The 19705-nt window shown below is 42.4% G+C and overlaps 1 protein-coding gene across 1 annotated transcript; it reads right to left on the reverse strand.

Annotated features, from left to right (window-relative positions):
* Nucleotides 1–1293: 1293 nt before the first annotated feature.
* Nucleotides 1294–19075, reverse strand: si:ch211-180f4.1 (uncharacterized protein LOC100144405 homolog). The gene is made up of 14 exons (XM_031759142.2): nt 18947–19075; nt 10749–10911; nt 10511–10656; nt 9452–9553; nt 8963–9147; nt 8264–8506; nt 7722–7844; nt 7457–7579; nt 6790–7204; nt 4645–4774; nt 4379–4557; nt 3603–3761; nt 3255–3334; nt 1294–3176 (listed from the first exon to the last, which is right to left on the reverse strand). The coding sequence occupies exons 2-14, from the start codon at nt 10828–10830 to the stop codon at nt 2786–2788; spliced, it is 2358 nt and encodes a 785-aa protein (XP_031615002.1). The 5' UTR covers nt 10831–10911; nt 18947–19075; the 3' UTR covers nt 1294–2785.
* Between the last annotated feature and the right edge of the window lie 630 nt (nt 19076–19705).

Here is a 19705-nt window from a genome sequence, read left to right on the forward strand (position 1 = left end):
TAAAGTAGATTACTTTCATTAGAGTAATCTTAGAGTTTTGGTTGAGTGTGGAGGTGAACCTGCTCTTGACGTCCTTGTTTTATTCATTTAAAAAAGCCTCTGAACTGAATAAAAAGGAGGCGGGAAAGCTGGTTATTGGAATTTTCTACTCTATTTGATCGCTCATGGCGCTTTCTTACTAATAGCCTCAATCACACCAGAGGCCTATAACCTAAGAGTCACACACTCACACTCTGATGGATGCATCGAGGGCGACTTAGGGTTCACTGTTGTGCCCAAGGATACTTCAAGGACCTCCAGACTTCCAGTTAGCAGCTGATCTGCTCTACCTCCTGAGCCCAGCCGCCCCAAATCAAACCATATCTCACCTGCTGCACGACATAAAGCTGTGAGCGGTGAGAAAACTGAACATAAAGCCAGAGGAGATGAAGCTGCCACCTTTTCCTCAGTTATTTCTTCCACGTTTGTTTACCTATCATTAGCTGAGCTGGCTGTAACCTGCAGTCCTGTTTTTGGTTTTATTTATTTAGTTTATTCAATAAGTTTTTAAAAATTCGTGACTTTTCAGGTGTTTTTGGAGTGAATTCGAGAGAATCTGTTCATTAATTACCCGCTGTTAATTCAAACACTGATAGATCGCCACCCGCTGAGATCACAACACCAGCAGACACAACCAGCATCAACAGTCAGAGTTATGTCCTGTAGCTTTTTTAGTATGAAACCAAAACAGAACATGAAACTAGGCTCAGAGTGTTCAGTGACTGACGCTCCGACAGCTTTCATGGACGCTCCTGTTGGGAAGTTCTGGGAAATGTTTAAAATAAGCTGACTCGACATGTTTTTAGTCTGTTGTTGCGTTAAATGACACAATTTTTAACTCTTTGAGAAATCTCATCTGCCAGCATCAGTCAACTGAGCCGATAACAGACAGATACATCAGACGGATATATCATATATCAAAGCGTTTTCTTCTCCCTGATCAACTTCTGAGCATCGCTGTCACACTCCGAAAGCTACAAAATGAGTTAAAAACCCAAATCGGTTTCATTGCTGTGAAAGAGGTTTGTGTGAAGTTCAGCACCAGACTCTAAAACGCCTGCGAGCTCGTTTTCGTCAGGCTGATGTGTGAACCTGAATACGGGACCTTTAACCATCTCTGAAGATATTTAAAGTGAGATCTTGCACACTGTGCTGAGTGTTAGTGCTGCATTTGTGTTCATCAGATGAACTAAATTACAATAATCATTTTTTTTAACAGTAGAGCTACTGTCAGTGTGCTTGACAGAGACGAGACAGGGAGAGAAAGAAGGGAGGGGGCAGAGGTGAAACCATCCGGACTCACTGGGCTCTCCTCAGAAGAAATGCCCAGTTTAAACCAGCTGCCGGCCCAACAACAGGACCCCAACCCATCGTTTGAGAAGCTGATCTGAGGAAAAACAAATCCAGCAACTTCCTTCCATGTGTCTGTGTTAAATCTGTCTCACAGACTGTTCAGCTGCTCCGGTTTGACAGAAGAAGAAGGATGCTTTGAGAAAAGAGACCCCCCCAAAAACGGAAACTTTCATCGTCTTTTCATGCTTCAGCCCACGCAACACAAACCAGACGTCCACTTTTATCCTCGCACAGATCCCAGCACGCACAGCCAGTCGAAGTGTGCATCCCTAATCCTGTCAGAGGTTTCTTCCTGTTTAAAGGAGTTTTTTCTCCCCACTCTCTCAGAGTCCTGGCTGATATTAAAAACAGTGTAATGCTAAGATTCTTCAAACTCAATAAAATATAAAACTTAAATCATTCAGCCTGCCTGAAGTGCACTCGATAGCATTTCATATCATTTTGGTTCTGGTATTCAGATCATTCCTTTAATCGAAAAGGTCACTCATTATTTAATTACCTCTGGGCTGAACGACTGCAGTTAACTGTTGCTGGGCTCCTGACTGGTTCTAGTGATCATTACACATGTCAAGGTCACTGGATGACTTTTATCATTATTTAAAAAGCAGATTTGAGAGAAAAAAAATGCAGACGGTAATTTTTTATGCCACATAAAGTAAATTTGTGATTAAAATTGGAATCCACATTTTTTTTTCCTTTGGTTTTGAAAGTGTTTAGATTAATAGACACCAAGTGGCTCCAGCTTCTGTATTAGGACACTTGTCAAAGCAGTCATGACCCTAATTTTAAGGCCTTAAAAGCATCCAGATGAAGGAGTTTTTAAAAATAAGAACCTCTGCATGGTTGTATTGAAGGGGAAACTATCCATAGAGGCCAAAACCGTTTTTTGTGGCAGGCAGTAAACATGTTTATTTCTGCTGTAAAAGTAGACATTTTAACATGGGAGTCTATGGGGACGGACTCACCGGTGGAGCCGGTCTCAAGTGGCCACTAGAGGAACTGCAGTTTTTCATAACTTAGGTTTTGTCGCTTGATGATTAGAGAAAACTCAATTTAAACTGCATAAATGAACTGATTTAAAGGCACCTATACAGCTGATTCTACCTGGGTTGCAAGTGCTGACCTGGAAGAAAGGAAATCGATCAGATTGACGGCTGAGGATGGGAGGTGATTAGTGGGAGTGTGCTGCTTTGGAATAGATGGACTGAAGCATGAAAAAAAGTCCCTTAAGAAAGCTGAGATGGGTGTCCTGCTGCTTTAATCAGTTCACACACCTGACCTGACTGTCAGGCTCCTCACTGAGTCACATGACCCTTTTCATCCATACAGTGTCACTCCTGTGGTCCTCTTGCCCCCCGAGTGTCTGTCAACCTCCCCCTCCACCCTCCTTCAGCTACCACATGTACGTCTTTGTGGTGTCGATCTGACTCCCCCCTGCCTCCTCACCCCTCGCTCCCCCCTCCCTGTCTTCCTCCTCCTCCTTGTCGTCTTTGTCCTTCTCGGTCTCGCTCTCCCACAGCGTGATGAGCGGCGGGTAAAGCTCATTCAGAGGGATGGATGTGGCGTGCTGCATGTACTTCTTCAGCGAGTGGCCGCAGGACTTGTGCTGCTGCACGCGCCGGCCCATGTACACCACCAGCAGCGCCATGATTGACAAAGCGAACATGGAGCCCATGACGGCCGCCAGTGCCACACTGCTGCGGCGCGAAGCCACCAGCTCCACCGAGAAACCCGCCTCTTTAGTGGTGATGTTCAGACAGGAGGTGTGGATGGGACCAGAGGGGAGGGAGGAGGAGGAAGGAGACACAGGGGTGGGGGAGGTGCTAGGAGAGGAAGAAGGAGAGGTGGGTTGAGGAGGAGAGGAGGAGACAGTAAGGCAGACGTGGTACTCAGTGGCAGGAAGGAGATGAGTCAGGTTGTACTCCTGCACGTCAACTGGAACCTGGAGAGGGAGGGGGAGGGGGAGGCAAAGAGGAAAATGTAATTAGTCCATCAAGTGCCTCCTGCTGGGGGTAAACCGAGTGTGATAAGACAGGGTGTCAGTGACAGAGCCCGAACAGGTTGAGCGATTGATATCAAGTTTATATTATTCATGATTCCCACGCTACACGTCAAACTTAGTTAAAGCTGAGTCAAAATAATCTGTAAATGCAAACTCATGTGATGGCTTCACGACTTCCAGCAGTAATGTCGTTGGGTGATGTGTTCACCTTGGCTGTGTAGCTGATCTGAGGGTTGTCAATGTGCACGGTTGCACTGGTCCACCGGGGAAGAGGGACGGGGATGTCATGATGGTTTGAACCCACAGCTGAAGCTCCTCCGCTGGGATATAACTTCCACTCCAACACCACAGACTGGGCGTGAACCACCTGCACATGAAACAAGAAACAGTGAATCACCAGTTTCATGAAGGACAAACCGTCTGGAGCACTAGATAGTTTAATACCAGAAGAATATAAGGAGGGACTAGAAGAATAAAATATAACCAGAAGAAGTAAAGAAGAAAAACTACATGAAGTAGAAGCTGAAAAAGTAGGAAAAGAATGAATTATAGAAGAAGAAAGGACCAGAAGAAGAATAACGTAACAAACTGGCAGAAGTAGAAAAAAAATGAGAAGTAAGTTCGATGTAAAACTAGACGAATAATTAAAGGAACTAGAAGAACAACTTTAAGAACAAATAGCTAGAAGAAGAACTTATAATAAAAGAACAAGAATAACAAGAAACAAAAGAGGAATAACTACTCGATGGCAAACATGAAGAAGAGGGAGAATAACTTGATGAAAATATGGATGAAAATCACACGCTAGAAGAAGAACAAAAGAGAAGAAGATGAAGAACTTGAAGAGGGCGAGAATAATAAGAAGGAGAAGATGCAGAAGATATAGATGAATTAGTGCAAGAACTAGAAAAAGATTAAGAGCTCACAGCATATTTCTAATAACACCTAAACCTGTTCGTGTAGCACATGAAGTACAAAACGTACCTTAGCGAGCACCACCAGAGACCCTGCACCACTGGATGAGTTCCCCAACCGGGTCCTCTCTCTGCTGGGGTCATTCCCCCCACCAGACCAAGAGCCGGCATATCCCTGAGAGTCTACGAACACCACGACACTCTTGGTGTCTGCTCCTTCGATGTTCCAAGCCACACAGGTGTACACACCTGTAAGAGAAGAGCAGCTTTTATGCAACTGAAGGTCAAAATTAAAAATCCACTTTAAACTTAACTGGATTTGAGCCTGCAGCTCACCTGCGTCTGATGGCTCTGCGTGTTCGATCACCAGCGCACCAGGATCTGACATCCGATGCTTCTTCTTCCTCCTGCTCAGGCCACGCCCCTCCTCTGATATGATTGGTGAAGCCACCGCCTCTGAGCTCACCTGAGCAGATTCATAATGTCACTCTTTGGTGTCTCTTTACAGGATCACACACTTTTTTAGTTCTCACTGATTGCATGAATTTATTTTACTAAATAGTTTATTAATACATTATGATGTAAGGGGTAATAGTAATAATACAAGGTTAAATATGGTATACATCCGGTAGTTAAGGAATGGGCTCAAGCAGTTTTTATTAAATGTACTTGACTGCATACGTTCAGTTTATGCCGGGGCTTTTTTTTTTCTTAATGATAAATTGTTTGGATAAATAAACCTTTAATTCTATTTCAGATGCCATTGCTCAAAATTATTGCTTCATGTCATGTGAAGATACTTGTTTTGGGTTAAGAAATTTTTTTAGCTGGGGTTCATGTACTCATAACAGGAGCCTACTTGTGGACAACTAATGAGCTGAAAGTGTCATGAACTGGTTGTGTGAAGCAGGCAGGAGAGGACCCAAACGCAGAATCACAGAGGTGGATACAAACTCAAAAACAGCTTTATTGCTGGATTTCAGAAATACAAAACTAACTAAACTTGGAATGGCATGGAGGCAGAACACATGGCGGGGAATGAGGGAGAACGCGACAAGGGGCTTAAATACGAAAGAAATGACGAGGGAACAGGAAACATATGGGGAACACAGCTGAGACAAATTAGACATGACGAGACAGAGGCCACACTAAACACACTGAACATGGAACGCGAGACTGCCAAAATAAAACAGGAACATAGTGAGACGTAGACTGTGACAATAGGACATGCAACACGTAGAACCCCATCTGCATAAGAGACTCTGACAGCACTGAGCAGCTCATTCAGTGGCAGGCTGCGGCACCCACGATGTGGGACGGGGAGATTTCGCAGGTCTTTCCCGTCCACTGCTGTCAGACTCCACAACAAAGACTTCAACTGACCAAACACACACATCCACACGTGCAATAGCAATAACACTAAGTCCAATACTCTTTTCTGACATTGTTGTATTATACTCAATTGTATATAGCATTTGTATTCTATTTTATTCTATTGTATTGTGTGCAGTATCTATTCCAGTATTTTTCTATGTAACTTTGCAATGTCCACTTTCTGCTGTAACAAAACAAATTTCCCACGTGTGGGACTAATAAAGGTTATCTTATCTTAGACATGAAACACATGATGGACCGGGGAGATAGGATGGAACACAAGCAGAGAAACACGGGAACAGGCAAGGGGGACAAAACACAGACACCACGAAGGGAGCAAGGGAGAGTGAGAAGGAAACACGAGGATGAGGGAGAGAGAGAGAGGGGAACAAGGAGCCTAGAGAATGAAGAGAGCATGGGATAAACATGATAGATGGGAGAACATGGAATGGAACACAAGGAAGGGAAACAAGACACAAAGACACATAAACCCAGATACACAGAGAGGGACACAGAGGACAAAGACTCAGGGGAACCTAATAACCAAGGAGCCAAACAGGACAACCTAGGCAATAAAGAATAAACTCAAGACTAACAAAATAAACCATAATACAAAAATGACATCAACATACAAGAAAACTCAAAACTGGTCAAATGACCCAGGACCATAACAGTAAGTGACTCCTACGGTCCATCAGGGCACAGATGTCAAAGGTGTAAATGTGTGTAAATGTACATGTCAGGAGATTGAGTCGCTGTGGTGATTTAAACCCATTTCCCGGTTGTCTCGTGCTCTCACGCTGAAGCTGTGTTTGCTGGAGTGAGTCATTTAGTACAATTTAATGTTGCACTTGATTAATGTAGCTCTGTTATCCTGCTATTACGCTAATCGCTAATTATACAGTGGAACAGACAGAACAGTGGAGATGCAGAGTGAACGACACACTGGGGAGTTTATTCACCACGTCCAGCATGAAGAGGAAGTAACGTGTAATAATCAGTGTCTGTTGTGATAACTGATTAACTAAAATCAATGAAGTGAAAATGCTCAAAGCTTCGCGTTTCTCTCTGGGCCTTGGACACACACACACAAACATTTCCGCCCACCTTGTCACCATTTGGTGTCACCCAATAGAACTGTGGGGCGGGGTCAGCGTCTGCCCAGCACTCCAGCGTAATTGGCTGCCCTGTGCTGACGTTTATGGTCGGGGGGAAGGCGTGAGGAATGATGTGAGGCAGACAGCTGTTGGTACCGCCTCCGCCCCATCCAACCGCCACCACCTCCCGCAGCTCCTGACCGATCAGGTGAGGCGGGGAGGAGCAGATGGTAATGGAGGAATCCAGCAGCTTGAGGTGTGATTGGTTGCCAAGGTGAGGCCCCCATGAGGAGAGGCAGTCGCACCGAAGAGGGTTCGAGTGAAGAGAAACCTCCTCAAGAGAACGGAGGGAGGAGAGGAGGTCTCCAGAGAGGAGGCTGAGCTGGTTATTATGGAGGAGGAGAGTCCGGAGGGAGGGCAGGTTACTGAGGGCAGAAGACCGGAAACAAAAGACATTGAATGAGGAGGAAAAAGAAACAAAGAATATGGACAGATAGAAAAGAAAGAAGAGATGAAGAACTTTTAGAATGTGAAAAAGAAGATGAGGAGACAACAGCTGAAGGAGTTACAAAAGTACAAAATCCAAAAAAATCAGTTTTACTCATGAAAAACATAACATATGTAAAAATAAAACATAAAATCATTGTGGGGTGGCTCAGAGACAGTTAGACACTCACCTGAAGGCCTGTGGGTCCATGTAAGAGAGGCGTGGGTTGTTGCAGAGCTCCAACTTGGCAAGTTCTGGAAGGTTTTGAAAAGCTGCTCGCTCCACCATCAGCAGGTCCTCCATGTTGTTCAGACTGAAGCCAAACACAACACAGCATTTACTACAACGTGCAACCGGCACAAACTGCAGGTGGCAGCATTCTAGAGTGAAAAACAAAGCCAGAAAACTCCAACAACTTGAACAACGTGATCTCTGCTTTGTGTTTTCCAGCCAACCTGAGTTCCTCCAGGTGCTCAAGGTTCTGGAAATCTCCCTGCTGGACTCGGCCAATCGGGTTCCTGTTCAGGTCTAGGAACTTCAGGTTTGGGAGCACGCTCAGAGCATCGCGAGGAACAGACCTGCCATGAGAATGAAATTCAGCCATGGCTCCAGTGACAGAAGGTTATGGAACTGAGACCTTGATCCTGCAGAAAGTTATTTAATCATTGCACATCCCCTTGAAGCTAAAAGTTTGTTACTAGTGGACATTCAAGGCTCTGACTGCTGAGAACCCTTTAAAATAACTTCCCCCCCACCCTGTTACATCATCAGTATCCTTCACTACCACTCGTATCAATCACATCACCATTTTCCTTTGATAATGGCCATTTCATCTGTTAACAACTACAAGTTGCCATATTCAATGCTCTCTGGTCACCACATTGCTTCTATTCTTGTCCTTTATGCATTTAAGACAGTAAAGTCTACTTAATAACAGGGTTATAGCTAGGTCTAACAGGCTAAGAGAAAGTAAACTAGGGATCCTGTGCTGACGAACCTGAGCCGGTTGTCGTAGAAAGAGAGGCTCTCCAGGTAGTCCAGGCCCAAGAAAGCAGCAGAGGGAACAGAGGCCAGTCCCATTCCTGCCAGGACCAGGCTGTGGAGGCGGGACAGAGGCAAGAAGTTCTTCTCCTCAAGACCCAGGATGGGGTTTTCCCCAATCATCAGAATCTCCAGGGATGGCAGAGACTCGAACCAGCGACTGTCGATAGCCACCAGACGGTTGGAATTCAGGTGGAGCCTAGGAGAAACATCAGAGAATAGAGAACTAATTCCAATGAAGCTGAATGGTAGCAAAATGACAGGTTTTTGAAAGTTTTGGGGTGGATGTAGTCCCTGAGAGTGACCTAGTGAACCTTTAGGAGGTTTCAAGATCTGATTATTTTGGTCTTTGGTGTTTTTAAAATTGCCTTTAATCTCATTTGCTGGGCCCAGATCTTCGACATTTAACATCAGAGATGGATGACTCCTAGATCCAGCTTGCAGATTTTGTCTGCTATGATTCTGTTCTCAGAGAAACCCCCACGTTCTACCTCCCGAGTCCTCACTGAGAAAGGTGTACTGGCTTTAGCTGGCTCTGGTGGTCTTTTTAAGGTTCTATTCATCTCATACGCAGTTCTGATGGTCATCTGGAAGATTCTGGGATAAGTTAACAGTCGAAATGAGGTTTGATAGAAGAAGTGGTGGTGGCGATTACCGCAGCAAGTTGGTGAGGCCGGCAAAGGCTTTGGGTCCAATAGAAGAGATGTGGTTATGGTTGATGTAGAGCTCTTCCAGACTGGAGAGGTTCCTCAGACAGAAGTCCTCCAGCTCCTCAATGTGGTTCTCTTCCAGGTATAGAGTCACCAGGCGGCCAAGAGAGGACAGGCCCATGGAGCTCACCTGAACAGAGACAGGGGGAGAAATTATTTTGGTATGAAGCTGACTTAGAGCAGATTATCAAGTTGGACCAGGATGGAGATAAATGTAAACCACATTTTTTTCACTTCAGCTACAAGTTATAAGTAAAATCCGGCATCTGGTGTAAAGATTTTCTCAAATCAAACATGCAGAGCTACCCACTGCGCCGACCCCGTGTGAATATGTAGTAGCAGCTGAAAGTAGCTTTCATCCAGCTGTTACTGACATCTGTATCCGTCTGTTCAACAAGACTGTGGATAAATATTGAGAACAGAGAAGCGCATACCTGTGTGAAGTGGTTCTGAGACAGGTCGAGCTCTGTCAGGTTGGTCAGACTCTGCAGTTCAGAAGTTATAGAGGAGATGTTGTTACTCTGCAGCAGCAGCACCTGAAAGGAATGATGAAAAACCACATTCAGAATATATTAACAACATAATGACTGGTCAGTCTTTCAACTGGCTCATTAGAGTCAGGTCACAGTCAGAACCCCAGTTTATGTTAATATATGCAGGGTCTCATTAGTCAAAAACATCCAGAAAAAACCTTTTGATTCAATCCCAAAGCGATGCTCTCTGCAGGCATGAACTGAGAAAGATGCTACCTTGTTCTTTGGGTTCATGATCTAGACCAGATGTAACGATCAAATTTCACAAAAAATCTTTGTCATCTTTGTAAGTAGTTCGGTGTTGTCTGATCCTTGGGTGCCTGCAGACACTCCTGAGGGTCAAAAGAGCACAACCATACACTATATATAGTGATGGGTTTGAAAGGAAAAATTGATAGAAGTCTGGGAAATGAGCCTACTGCTCCCCTGCTTTATTACCGCTGTAAAAATGTTCCTGATGAGTTTATGGTCTGACTTGCTCAAAGTCTCATGCTTTATTTTGGGTAAATGATGGTCCCGAATAGAGCCAAAAAAGTATAGAGCAACGTTTGCTTTGTGTTTGCATCCCCTGTGACTGATAAGTTGATCCTCAAAGGGAATGCAACATATCTCAGTTTTGAAGTTAGATCCACATCCTCATGATGTCACAACGGGACTTCACTCACCATAGTGTGACGTCTTAGTCTGACTACAGCCACTTCTCACATTGTTTAGCTCATGACTCAAGAAGGAATCTCAGTGTGTTATTAATATTTCTCAGCAATAAGTGAACCAAGCTGCTTCACACTTTAGCCTAAAAGTTGTTTTTTGTTACATTTTTACGACACTGTTGTATAAGCAGGCTTTTAAATTTAAGGCAAGCTAGAGACATAATAAATAATAAGAAATGCATTGTAAAAACTCATTTTTAGGCCCTGCATGGAGGCCCATCTCCACACGTCGCCTGTGTGTAGCTGTTACCTGCGTATCAGCAGAGATGTTGGCTGGTATTCTCTGCAGATGGAGTTCATTGCAGTCGACTGTCCTGGCCTGGTGATGCACAGACTGTGGGGTGTACCACGGTCGCGTCTCGCATACACACTGCAGAGGGCACAGCACAGCGCCACCTGGAGGACACACACACATGCACCAGGGCTCTGTTTAAACAACATCTGTGGATCATTAAATGTCCATTTGCATCCTTTATGCTAATCTTTACCTTGGCTGGTCCCACTCATTTCAGCACACACTGATGCTATGACCAGGGAGAGGAGGAGAATGGAGAGAACTTCAGATCCCATGATGCACTGGGCTGTGGCGCAGGATAAATAGTGATGACACGTGCCTCCAGAAGGCTGCTCGGAGTTTCATCTACACAAATACTGAAAAAGTAAAGGATAGAATTTTTTTTTAAAAAGCGTTTACTCTGTTGAAGCTGCTGCTAGCAGATACAGTTAATCATTAGTTAGCCCAGCTTAGCATTTAGCATTTAATTAAATGTCTCTAAAGAAATTGAGTAACTGTGAGACTATACTGTGAATACTTCTGAAACAAACACCTGAACACCTGGATTGATTATGTTGTAACACAGCAGAAATGTGGAACCGTCACAGACCAAGCATGAAAAACTAAACATTAAAGTGACAACGCTGCAGTTCCTTTAATGGCCACTTGAAAATCAGAATCCTTTATTAATGCCTGAGGAAAGTATGTGGTCACACAGACAGTAAGAACATTAACTGACTAAACTAAATTAAACAATACAATATATTACAAAGTTACAAAATACAACAAAATAGCTCAAATATATACAAATTATAAATAAATTAAATATATATGGGTGAAACTGATGTGCCCCTCTTATCAAACTGTAAAACTTTATTTTCTCTGTAGAGGATGTGTAAATATAAAGGGTGTAAAGCTATTACAGTGTGTATTGTGCTTTAGATGGAGGAGTTGTACAGGGATGATTTCCTGCGTCGTTTAATGGTGCATCATGGGTAATCTCAGTTTCTCACTAACCGTGCTCCTGTGACTGGCTAGCACGTCAGGGAGTGGATGGGAGGTATTGTCCAGCATTGTCCTCATCTTGGACAACATCCACCTCTCCGACACCACCTTAAGACAGACCAGCTCCATCCCCACAGCATTACTGGCCTTGTGGATCAGTTTATTCAGTCTTTTTGAATCTGCACCCTCAACCAGCTGCCCCAGCATGCAACAGCATAGAGGATGGTACTAGACACAACAGACTCATAGAAACTCCTGAGCATCTTCCGACAGATGTTAAACGACCTCAGCCACCTCCAAAAATAGAGACGACTATGGCCCTTCCTGCAGAGTGCAGTGGGTTTTTTTTTTTTACCCCAGTCCAGTTTACTGTCTATGTGTACTCCAAGGCATTTATAGTCTTCTGAGAATCCTCTTAGAAAATATCAGAGAATCAGTTAAGTTTAAAACTATCCATCCATCCATCCATCCATCCATCCCATCCATCCTCATCCGCTTTATCCGAAGTCGGGTCGCGGGGGCAGCAGCCTAAGCAGAGAAGCCCAGACCTCCCTCTCCCCAGCCACCTCCTCCAGCTCATCCGGGGGAACACCAAGGCGTTCCCAGGCCAGCCGAGAGTTTAAAACTAAAAGTTTAAATTTATAAGAGTGTGGCCACTTTGAGTGATTTGTAGTTGCATTTATTAAAATGTACCTGCACAGTTTATGCACAGGTACATTTGTCACTAGTAAGCCAAACTTATTAGTTACAGATGATAACTTATATGATGATAACTGTCTAACCTCTTGTCACTTCCAGCTCCAAAAAAGGGGAAAAAATAGAAACAACAACAAAAATAAACGAACCAAAAACAACAATGGGATGGCAGTTAAGCTAAAACTGATGCTTGAATAAACCAGTCGGTGGCATCATGTTGGCTAAGCCAGTGTTTTGTTTACAGCCTGTGACACACATTCACAAACAAACATAAATATTTCATTAGCAGGAACTGTGTCAAACTCATGTTGCAGCATCCATCAACACACAGCAGCAATTAATCTGACAACGCAGAGGAGAGGAGGGGGCAGCGGGTGGTGACACATAGGATCAAATCAAAGTGTGTCTGCAGCCAACAGCCAATCCCAAAACACACACTCCCTCCTGTTTCCATCACTTCTGAGGACATTAAACTCTCTCACGCTCATTCACTGGGGCCACAACTTTAAAGAACTCTTTGTTTTACTCTATAGTTTTATTGCACAAGTTCCAGCTTTGGTCTTCATTATTTTACTCTATTTCATTATATTTTTATTATATTTTATACATTTGATTGCACAGAAACCACTGAGGTTGTTTTTGTGTGTTTTTATGCAAAGTAGCTGCTCTGACATTGCATTTTCCCACTGAGATGAAAAGAATAGGATAAAATAGCCATCAATATATCGGTCTAATCTAAAATGAAACCAAAATCAGGTCTTCAAATTAAAATGTCCTAAATGTGAAGAAGTCGAGTCCCCACAACATGAGTTATACAAGAACACACACACACACACAGCCTCTGTTAATGTGACCAGACAGCCGTGCTGCTGTTGATGTTGTTGTTGTTGCGCACACACACATGCACAGCGGGATAGGAAATGGGGACACCTTGCCTCTGGTGCCATGGCAACCAGCCAGGAAGTGACATAGCAGGACAAAGGGGAGGGATTGACCTCTGTGCCGCCCCCTGATTGGTCCAGCTGGTTCTCACTGTGTCCCAAATCCACACTGAATACAATCACATGCACTTTATGTGTGTAACATGGACTAATATCTGTATTTATCATATATGAAACCTTCAATTTTTCTAGTTATTTATTTATTTGATCAACTGGAATGATTTTGTGAACTTGGAAAATTGCACTAAAATAAAAATACAGAGAAAATGTCCTTAGTTGTAGCATTTCTTAGTTTGGTAAAAACATGTATTCCAGCTTACCTGATGAGGCCATGATGGACATGTTTACTGAGTCTGCAAGAGTGTGAGTCAACGGCTATCAGAAAGTTATGTTTTTACTGTAATTGCTGTCCTGATTTTCCTAAATCTTCCATCTTATATATGTCATCCATACTATAATAATTAAAAGACTAAAATTAACACTGAAACTAAATAAAACAAAATATTTCCAAACAGCAAAAACAAAACTGAATTAAAAATAAGATGTTAAAAAGGCATTAAAATAAAACAAAGTTAAAAAATAAGATTTTTTCTCCCATCGAGTCCTATAATACTGAGCGCCTTTTCAGCTGCCTGCTAGCTTTTAGAAAGAACGCACGATTATGGCACTTCCATGTAGGCCTCAGTTTTCAGACCTGGAAGCTACTACTGTCATTCAGTTGTACTGAAATCATTCTAAGAAGTCATCTTATTTTAAAAGTTCAGCTCCCCAGTTCTACACTCCCTTCCTAATGTGGTCACATCTGCTTAAAAACAAACAAACAGAAAAAAAAGGAAATAAGATGGCAAACCCGAGTCTTTAAAACAGTGGATTCAAACAGTGTTTGTGTTTCTGTGGCAGGCTGATATGAAGCACGGCTGGTAGGTTGGACACAAATAATCCTCTACCTGCTGTCCTCCCCTGAGGCAGCATGCACATCATGTAAAAAAATAAATAAATAAATCATCAGAGAGATGAATGAACACAGAAAATCAGCTTGAACATCATGGGAAATACTACAAGGGGCTCTGGTTAGTTCACTATATCAAAGGACTTTGGGTCCTATGGAGCTGTAGACCAAAAATACACATTTTGGGAAGGGTAAACATTTATTTCTGGTAACTTCCTTCATGCTGCAGACTGATTTAATTGTGCTTCTGTGCCTAAATTGAAGTTATTATGCATACATTTTCAAAATTCTTGATTAACCAGTAAGTATGGATGAGCAGAACACTACTATTTTATGGATAATATGAGTCTTCCTGTGAGAAAAACAGAAGAAAATGCCACTTTATTTCTCTTTGGTCATATTATTGATACCATGTTCTTTCTTGATACTGTCTTTCATAGTCTAAAAGCTGGTGTAAACAATTAATTTAGCAATTGAGCTTAATTTTGTGCCACTCTATGTGCCCTGGGCTGAATATCAGCCAATTAATGTGCAATAGGATTATCAGTAAAAGGAGAGGATTCTCTAATAACAGCTGGGCAGTCGAGCCTCTGTGGTTAGTTCATGTCTGTATTAAGCTTTCAGGTTGTTTTTGCAGTAATTCTCATAAAACCCCAAATAAATGTTGACTTTGGAAGTCAGTCGTGTTTTCAGTCCGGTGCTGGTTCATAATAATACACTCCAAACAGTCAGCGCACATCAGGGTTTCCAGGTACTGATTGTCTGTGGCTTGCTGCCTTTTAATAAGCTTTTTGTGAGGCTATAATGTGCAGTGAGTCAGACAGCAGAGCTACTGGGACAAAAAGTGCACAGGGGGGTGGGGCAGATTTGCCACTAGTTCGTTAGCATATTATTAAACATCGCTCATTAAGTTTGAAGGTTTGTTGATGAATTTGTGATGAACGCATCAAACCTGAACACAGCACGGTAAGAACATGTCAGCATTTGTCTGACAGATCGTTCAAATGTCTGAACCTCCTCCTTCTTGTTAGTGACAGACCAGAGGAGGTTCGTCTTTCTGCTCCAACATCTGAACACCCCCCCACCCCTTTGCTGTTGAGCAGATGGAATATTGATGAGCTGATATTAATTATTTAAGCGGCTGTGAGTGCCTCATTTACTGTCCTTCTCTACAGGCTGTGATTGGAGGAAAGCAGGAGATGCTAGCTAATTAACTGTGACACACACACACACACACACACACACACACACGTTTGTATGTCTGCCTTTGTAAGGACCATCACAAACATAATGCCAATCCGGGACCCTCTGCCTGATTTTAACTAAACAAGTGTTTAAACACTCAAACAGGATTTAAAGGGTCTGACTCTTGTTCTAATGTTCCAACAAATGTCCCAATTTAAAAAAAATGTCCTCACTTTTCACAGATGTTATTATTTTGTGAACATCTATTAACTTTTTTAAGAAAATGTCCCCATTTTGTATAAAATTTCTCACTTTTTACAAATGTGCCAAACGCTGTTGGGGTTGACCTCAAAAAAGTAGTAAATAATACATTACCTTACTTAATTACTCCATAAATGAACTAATTTGTTGCAGTACCTCTTACATTGCTTTGTAACATGTCCTGAGATATATTACACTATAGCTACCATTTAACAATAAAAACCTTCTGCAACATTCGTGCACGCTGATATAACATCCTATCCTAATGACAACACACGAGATCTTTCTTGTCGTGTTTAAGTATGAACACAAAGCCAAACCCACAGCTTAAAATCAGCCTGAAGAGCATTTCATAGAAATGAAGGTTACAATGCTTCATGCCTGACTGTGCATCACTGCTTTTATTACCTGTGTGAAAAAGTGATTGCCCCCTAAACCTAATAACTGGTTGGGTCACGCTTAGCAGCAACAACTGTGATTAAGCATTGAAGATAACTGGCAATGATTCTTTCACAGCGGTGTGGAGGAAAGTTGACCCACTCATCTTTGCATGATTGTTGTAATGAATTTTATAAAGAATAATAAAGAACTCTGAATTTCCAACCCATTCAGGAATGCACTGTTAATGACTTGACTGGTTAAGTAAGGGTTAATGTGAGATTTAAAAGAGATTTAAAAAGTAAAACCCTTTTAGTCCTCTTTCCCCTCAATCCCCAGCCACAGCAGACTGATGCACCTCCTTCACTGTGGATCTGGCAGGGGTTTCTTCCTGTTAGAAGGATTTTTCTCTTTCCCACTGTTGCCAAATGCTAACTCTGATACTGCAGCAAGATGACTGGTGTTGTGATTTTGGACTATAAAAAATAATATAAATAAATTTTAATTGAATTGCTTAAAAAAAAGCTTGTAAATGTACTAATCTTGCAAAAAAATAATCAAATTATGGGCTAATCAGCTTCGACTAGTGACTTCACAGATCAGTCAGGTTGTTCTGATTAAATTATAAAGTTCAGTTTATAATTGAAACTGAAACTGAATTGAAACATCTCACGTTTTAAAATTTTGGTCATTCTCCAGATTAAGAAAGCAGGATTATTTAGAGTATGAATATCAGCTGATGGTGTTTCACTCAGAAATTGTTACATAACGAGTGTGTGAGTTGGTCTCAGAGTCAGACCCACCCCCTTGCTCACAATGTCTCATTCCAAACTCCAAGACGGTGATGCTTCACTAACCGAGGAAAGGAGGAAGGAGGCGCAGTTGATTTATAACATGGGACAAAGCAGGAGTGCTTTGTGTAAAGGAATGCATCAGAGTAATTGCTTTAACACAATTATCTAGTTTTCATAATCACAGGAAGCCATAACTGTAACTGAATATGCATTTTAATTAATTGTTCTGCACTGCTGCAGGGACTTTTCAGTATCTCTCAGTTAAATTCATCTGCTCTACAACCACAAAGAGACACAAAACAACCACAAAGGGACGGATTAACCTCTCTGAATCACTGCAAGCGTGTTGCTGCAGTCGTTCTGTGGAAAATAAACCTGAGGGTTAACTGAGAGTCGAAGAGGTAAGAGGTGATTACATAAAGCTGAGTCGGTGTTGCTGTGGAAACCTTGTGGATGTGAAACCAAGTCGACTGAAGTGCAGAAACTCTCTGACCTACTTTCATTCAGAAAAATCTATTATGCAACAATAAGTCAAGTCATCCTCCTTTCTGTCTGAATCTCCATCAAGATGCCAGAGGTTCACGTCTCCCGAGGAAGATGAGACGAGGGAGCTTCGTTTTAGACGGATGATGACGACTATATAGATGGATTTTGATTAAAAGCTGCACAAAAAGCCAGGAAGTAGTTGCTGCTAGCCCGACACTGAAACGCCAGTCTGACTAAAAAGAAAAGAAGAGTTGCCACTGACAGGTAAAACATTTACACAAGATATTTATAATAAACTTAAATAGCTCGAAAAATGAGTGTTTTGTTTCATCTTTAAGGAATTAATTAGACTGAAAATACACATGCAAGGAGATGGAGTGAGACTCTGTAACCAGAACTGCACAAAAATCATTACAAAATTACTGTTGATGCCATCAAATCTACATTATAAACCCAGTAAATATTTTATTTTAAGTGGTGCAACAACCTTACCCACAACACAATAAATTATAGAAACCTAATTAAAACAAAACATTGACTAAAGTCTTAAAGCAGCACCACAAAAACTACACGCCTGGCCCACACTCAAACTGCTACCCTGAAACTGAACCCACGAGCCTGAACACCAATAAAACACTGGGGGCGGAGCCAAAAGAACCCCAAGAAACACAAAATCCAACAAATAAAACTCGAATCTAATAAAAAGGAACCGGAGGAAAGAGGGATAGCAAGCTACACATACAGGTGAGACACAGGTGGAAACAATCAAACAGGTGATACTAATAAAGGTGTGGAAGATGATAAAAAGCAGGAAAAAGAACAACTGTAAAAACAAACACAACAAAAATACCAGGGACCATGACACCAAGTCTTAAAACTTTGTCAATCAACCCATAAAAAGTGCAGACGGATCAAAGCAGCAAACACAGTTTATTAATACATCTGCAAGAACATCTGGAATAATAATGTTGATAAAAATGTGGAGGCATTGCAGACCGAGTGTCAATCTCACGGGCTGAAAGACGAAACTGCCAAAAACTGCAGCTAAATAAAATCACTGAAGCAGGCCTTTCGACCATGTTTGTACTGCTGGAACATTTTTTCAATGAAAAGTCCTGACAATTTCCATCTTTTATATACAGTCTTTGGATAGCCAGAAACAAGGTTTCTTCAAAAACACTCTTTCTACTCATTTTATAGCAAAGACTACAGTTCCCATGATCCCTGAGTAAGCTGGACTTTTGCTTCGAAACCCAAACTTCATAAAATGATTGTGTAGCACAATAACACAACAAGAATAACACACCTGTATAAACTTTCAAAAGACACCAAATGAGACCCGATTTTTTGTAAGTAGTTTTGATTTCATGTTTTGTATCTAAAACTCTTAAAGTTAAAAAATTAACAATGCCTGAAGACTGAAGTTGACTTTTCCTGCACAGTGCAGTAAACACAGAGACTGATTAGAGTCCCGTTCGTCTTTTCTCTCTTTATCACTGAGTGTCATCAGCATCGAGCTGCATTTCGGCTCATCTAGGAACAAAGCTCGTGTTTCACAGCAGCGACTCTTTTCTTTATGAAAATAAATAAATGCTAAACTTTGAGGCGAGAACCCGGGATAAAACTCGGGGTTTGATTCATGATTCATCCCTCCGTGTCACTCTGGTGTCCCTGCAGAGCTCCGTGCTCCTGTGAGGACAGACGCCCATGTTCTCACCTTGCTCCTCCGCCTGCTGCTCCTCCTGCTCCCAGCCGCAGCTGCAGACACAGCCCGGGGCAGAGCCTCACAGAGCCGGGCAGAGCCTCACAGAGCCCGGGCAGAATGAGTCCGGTAGAAGCGGGCGGTCTCCGGTCCGCTGATGTTTTGGTGATCCAGATGAGGGCGGGCCGAGTCCTGCTGCTGCTGCCGCTTTTATCTGAAGGATCCCTCCCTCTCTCCCTCCTGTCCTCTGTCAGGTCCGCGGCAGCTGACTTCCCATCAGCCAATGGGATTTATAGGCCACTGGACGAGGGACCAATCAGGGAGCTCGGATGCTGCACAGAAGCGCTGGAGGAGGAGGAGGGTGAACGATGATGAGGAGGAGGAAGGGGGGGGGTGTCTTCTGACATGACGTAATGCTCCAGATTCACCTAATGACTGAGAGTCTGCGCTCCCCCTTCTCTACTTCGCTTCTTCTTCTTCTGTGGTGTCTCCGTTGCGCTGTCTGATCGAGGCACGAAAATCAAAGTTTAAACAGGAAGTTTCAAACTTCACGATTCAAAATGTCTTCAGTCACACATCAGAAGCAAAGAGTTTACTGTTAAACAGAGAGTATCTAAGCATGATGTCATTGCTTTATAGCTTGCATCGCACTTCATCTCTTTTTTATTGGGACATTTCATGGAAATTCAATCAGTGCCTATAAATATAAACTAAATACACTAAAATTAAAAAGTTTTAGTTTTTAGTTTTTGTGAACAACAATGTAACAACATA

The sequence above is a fragment of the Oreochromis aureus genome, linkage group 20, assembly GCF_013358895.1.
Source record: "Oreochromis aureus strain Israel breed Guangdong linkage group 20, ZZ_aureus, whole genome shotgun sequence".
Classification (NCBI taxonomy): domain Eukaryota; kingdom Metazoa; phylum Chordata; class Actinopteri; order Cichliformes; family Cichlidae; genus Oreochromis; species Oreochromis aureus.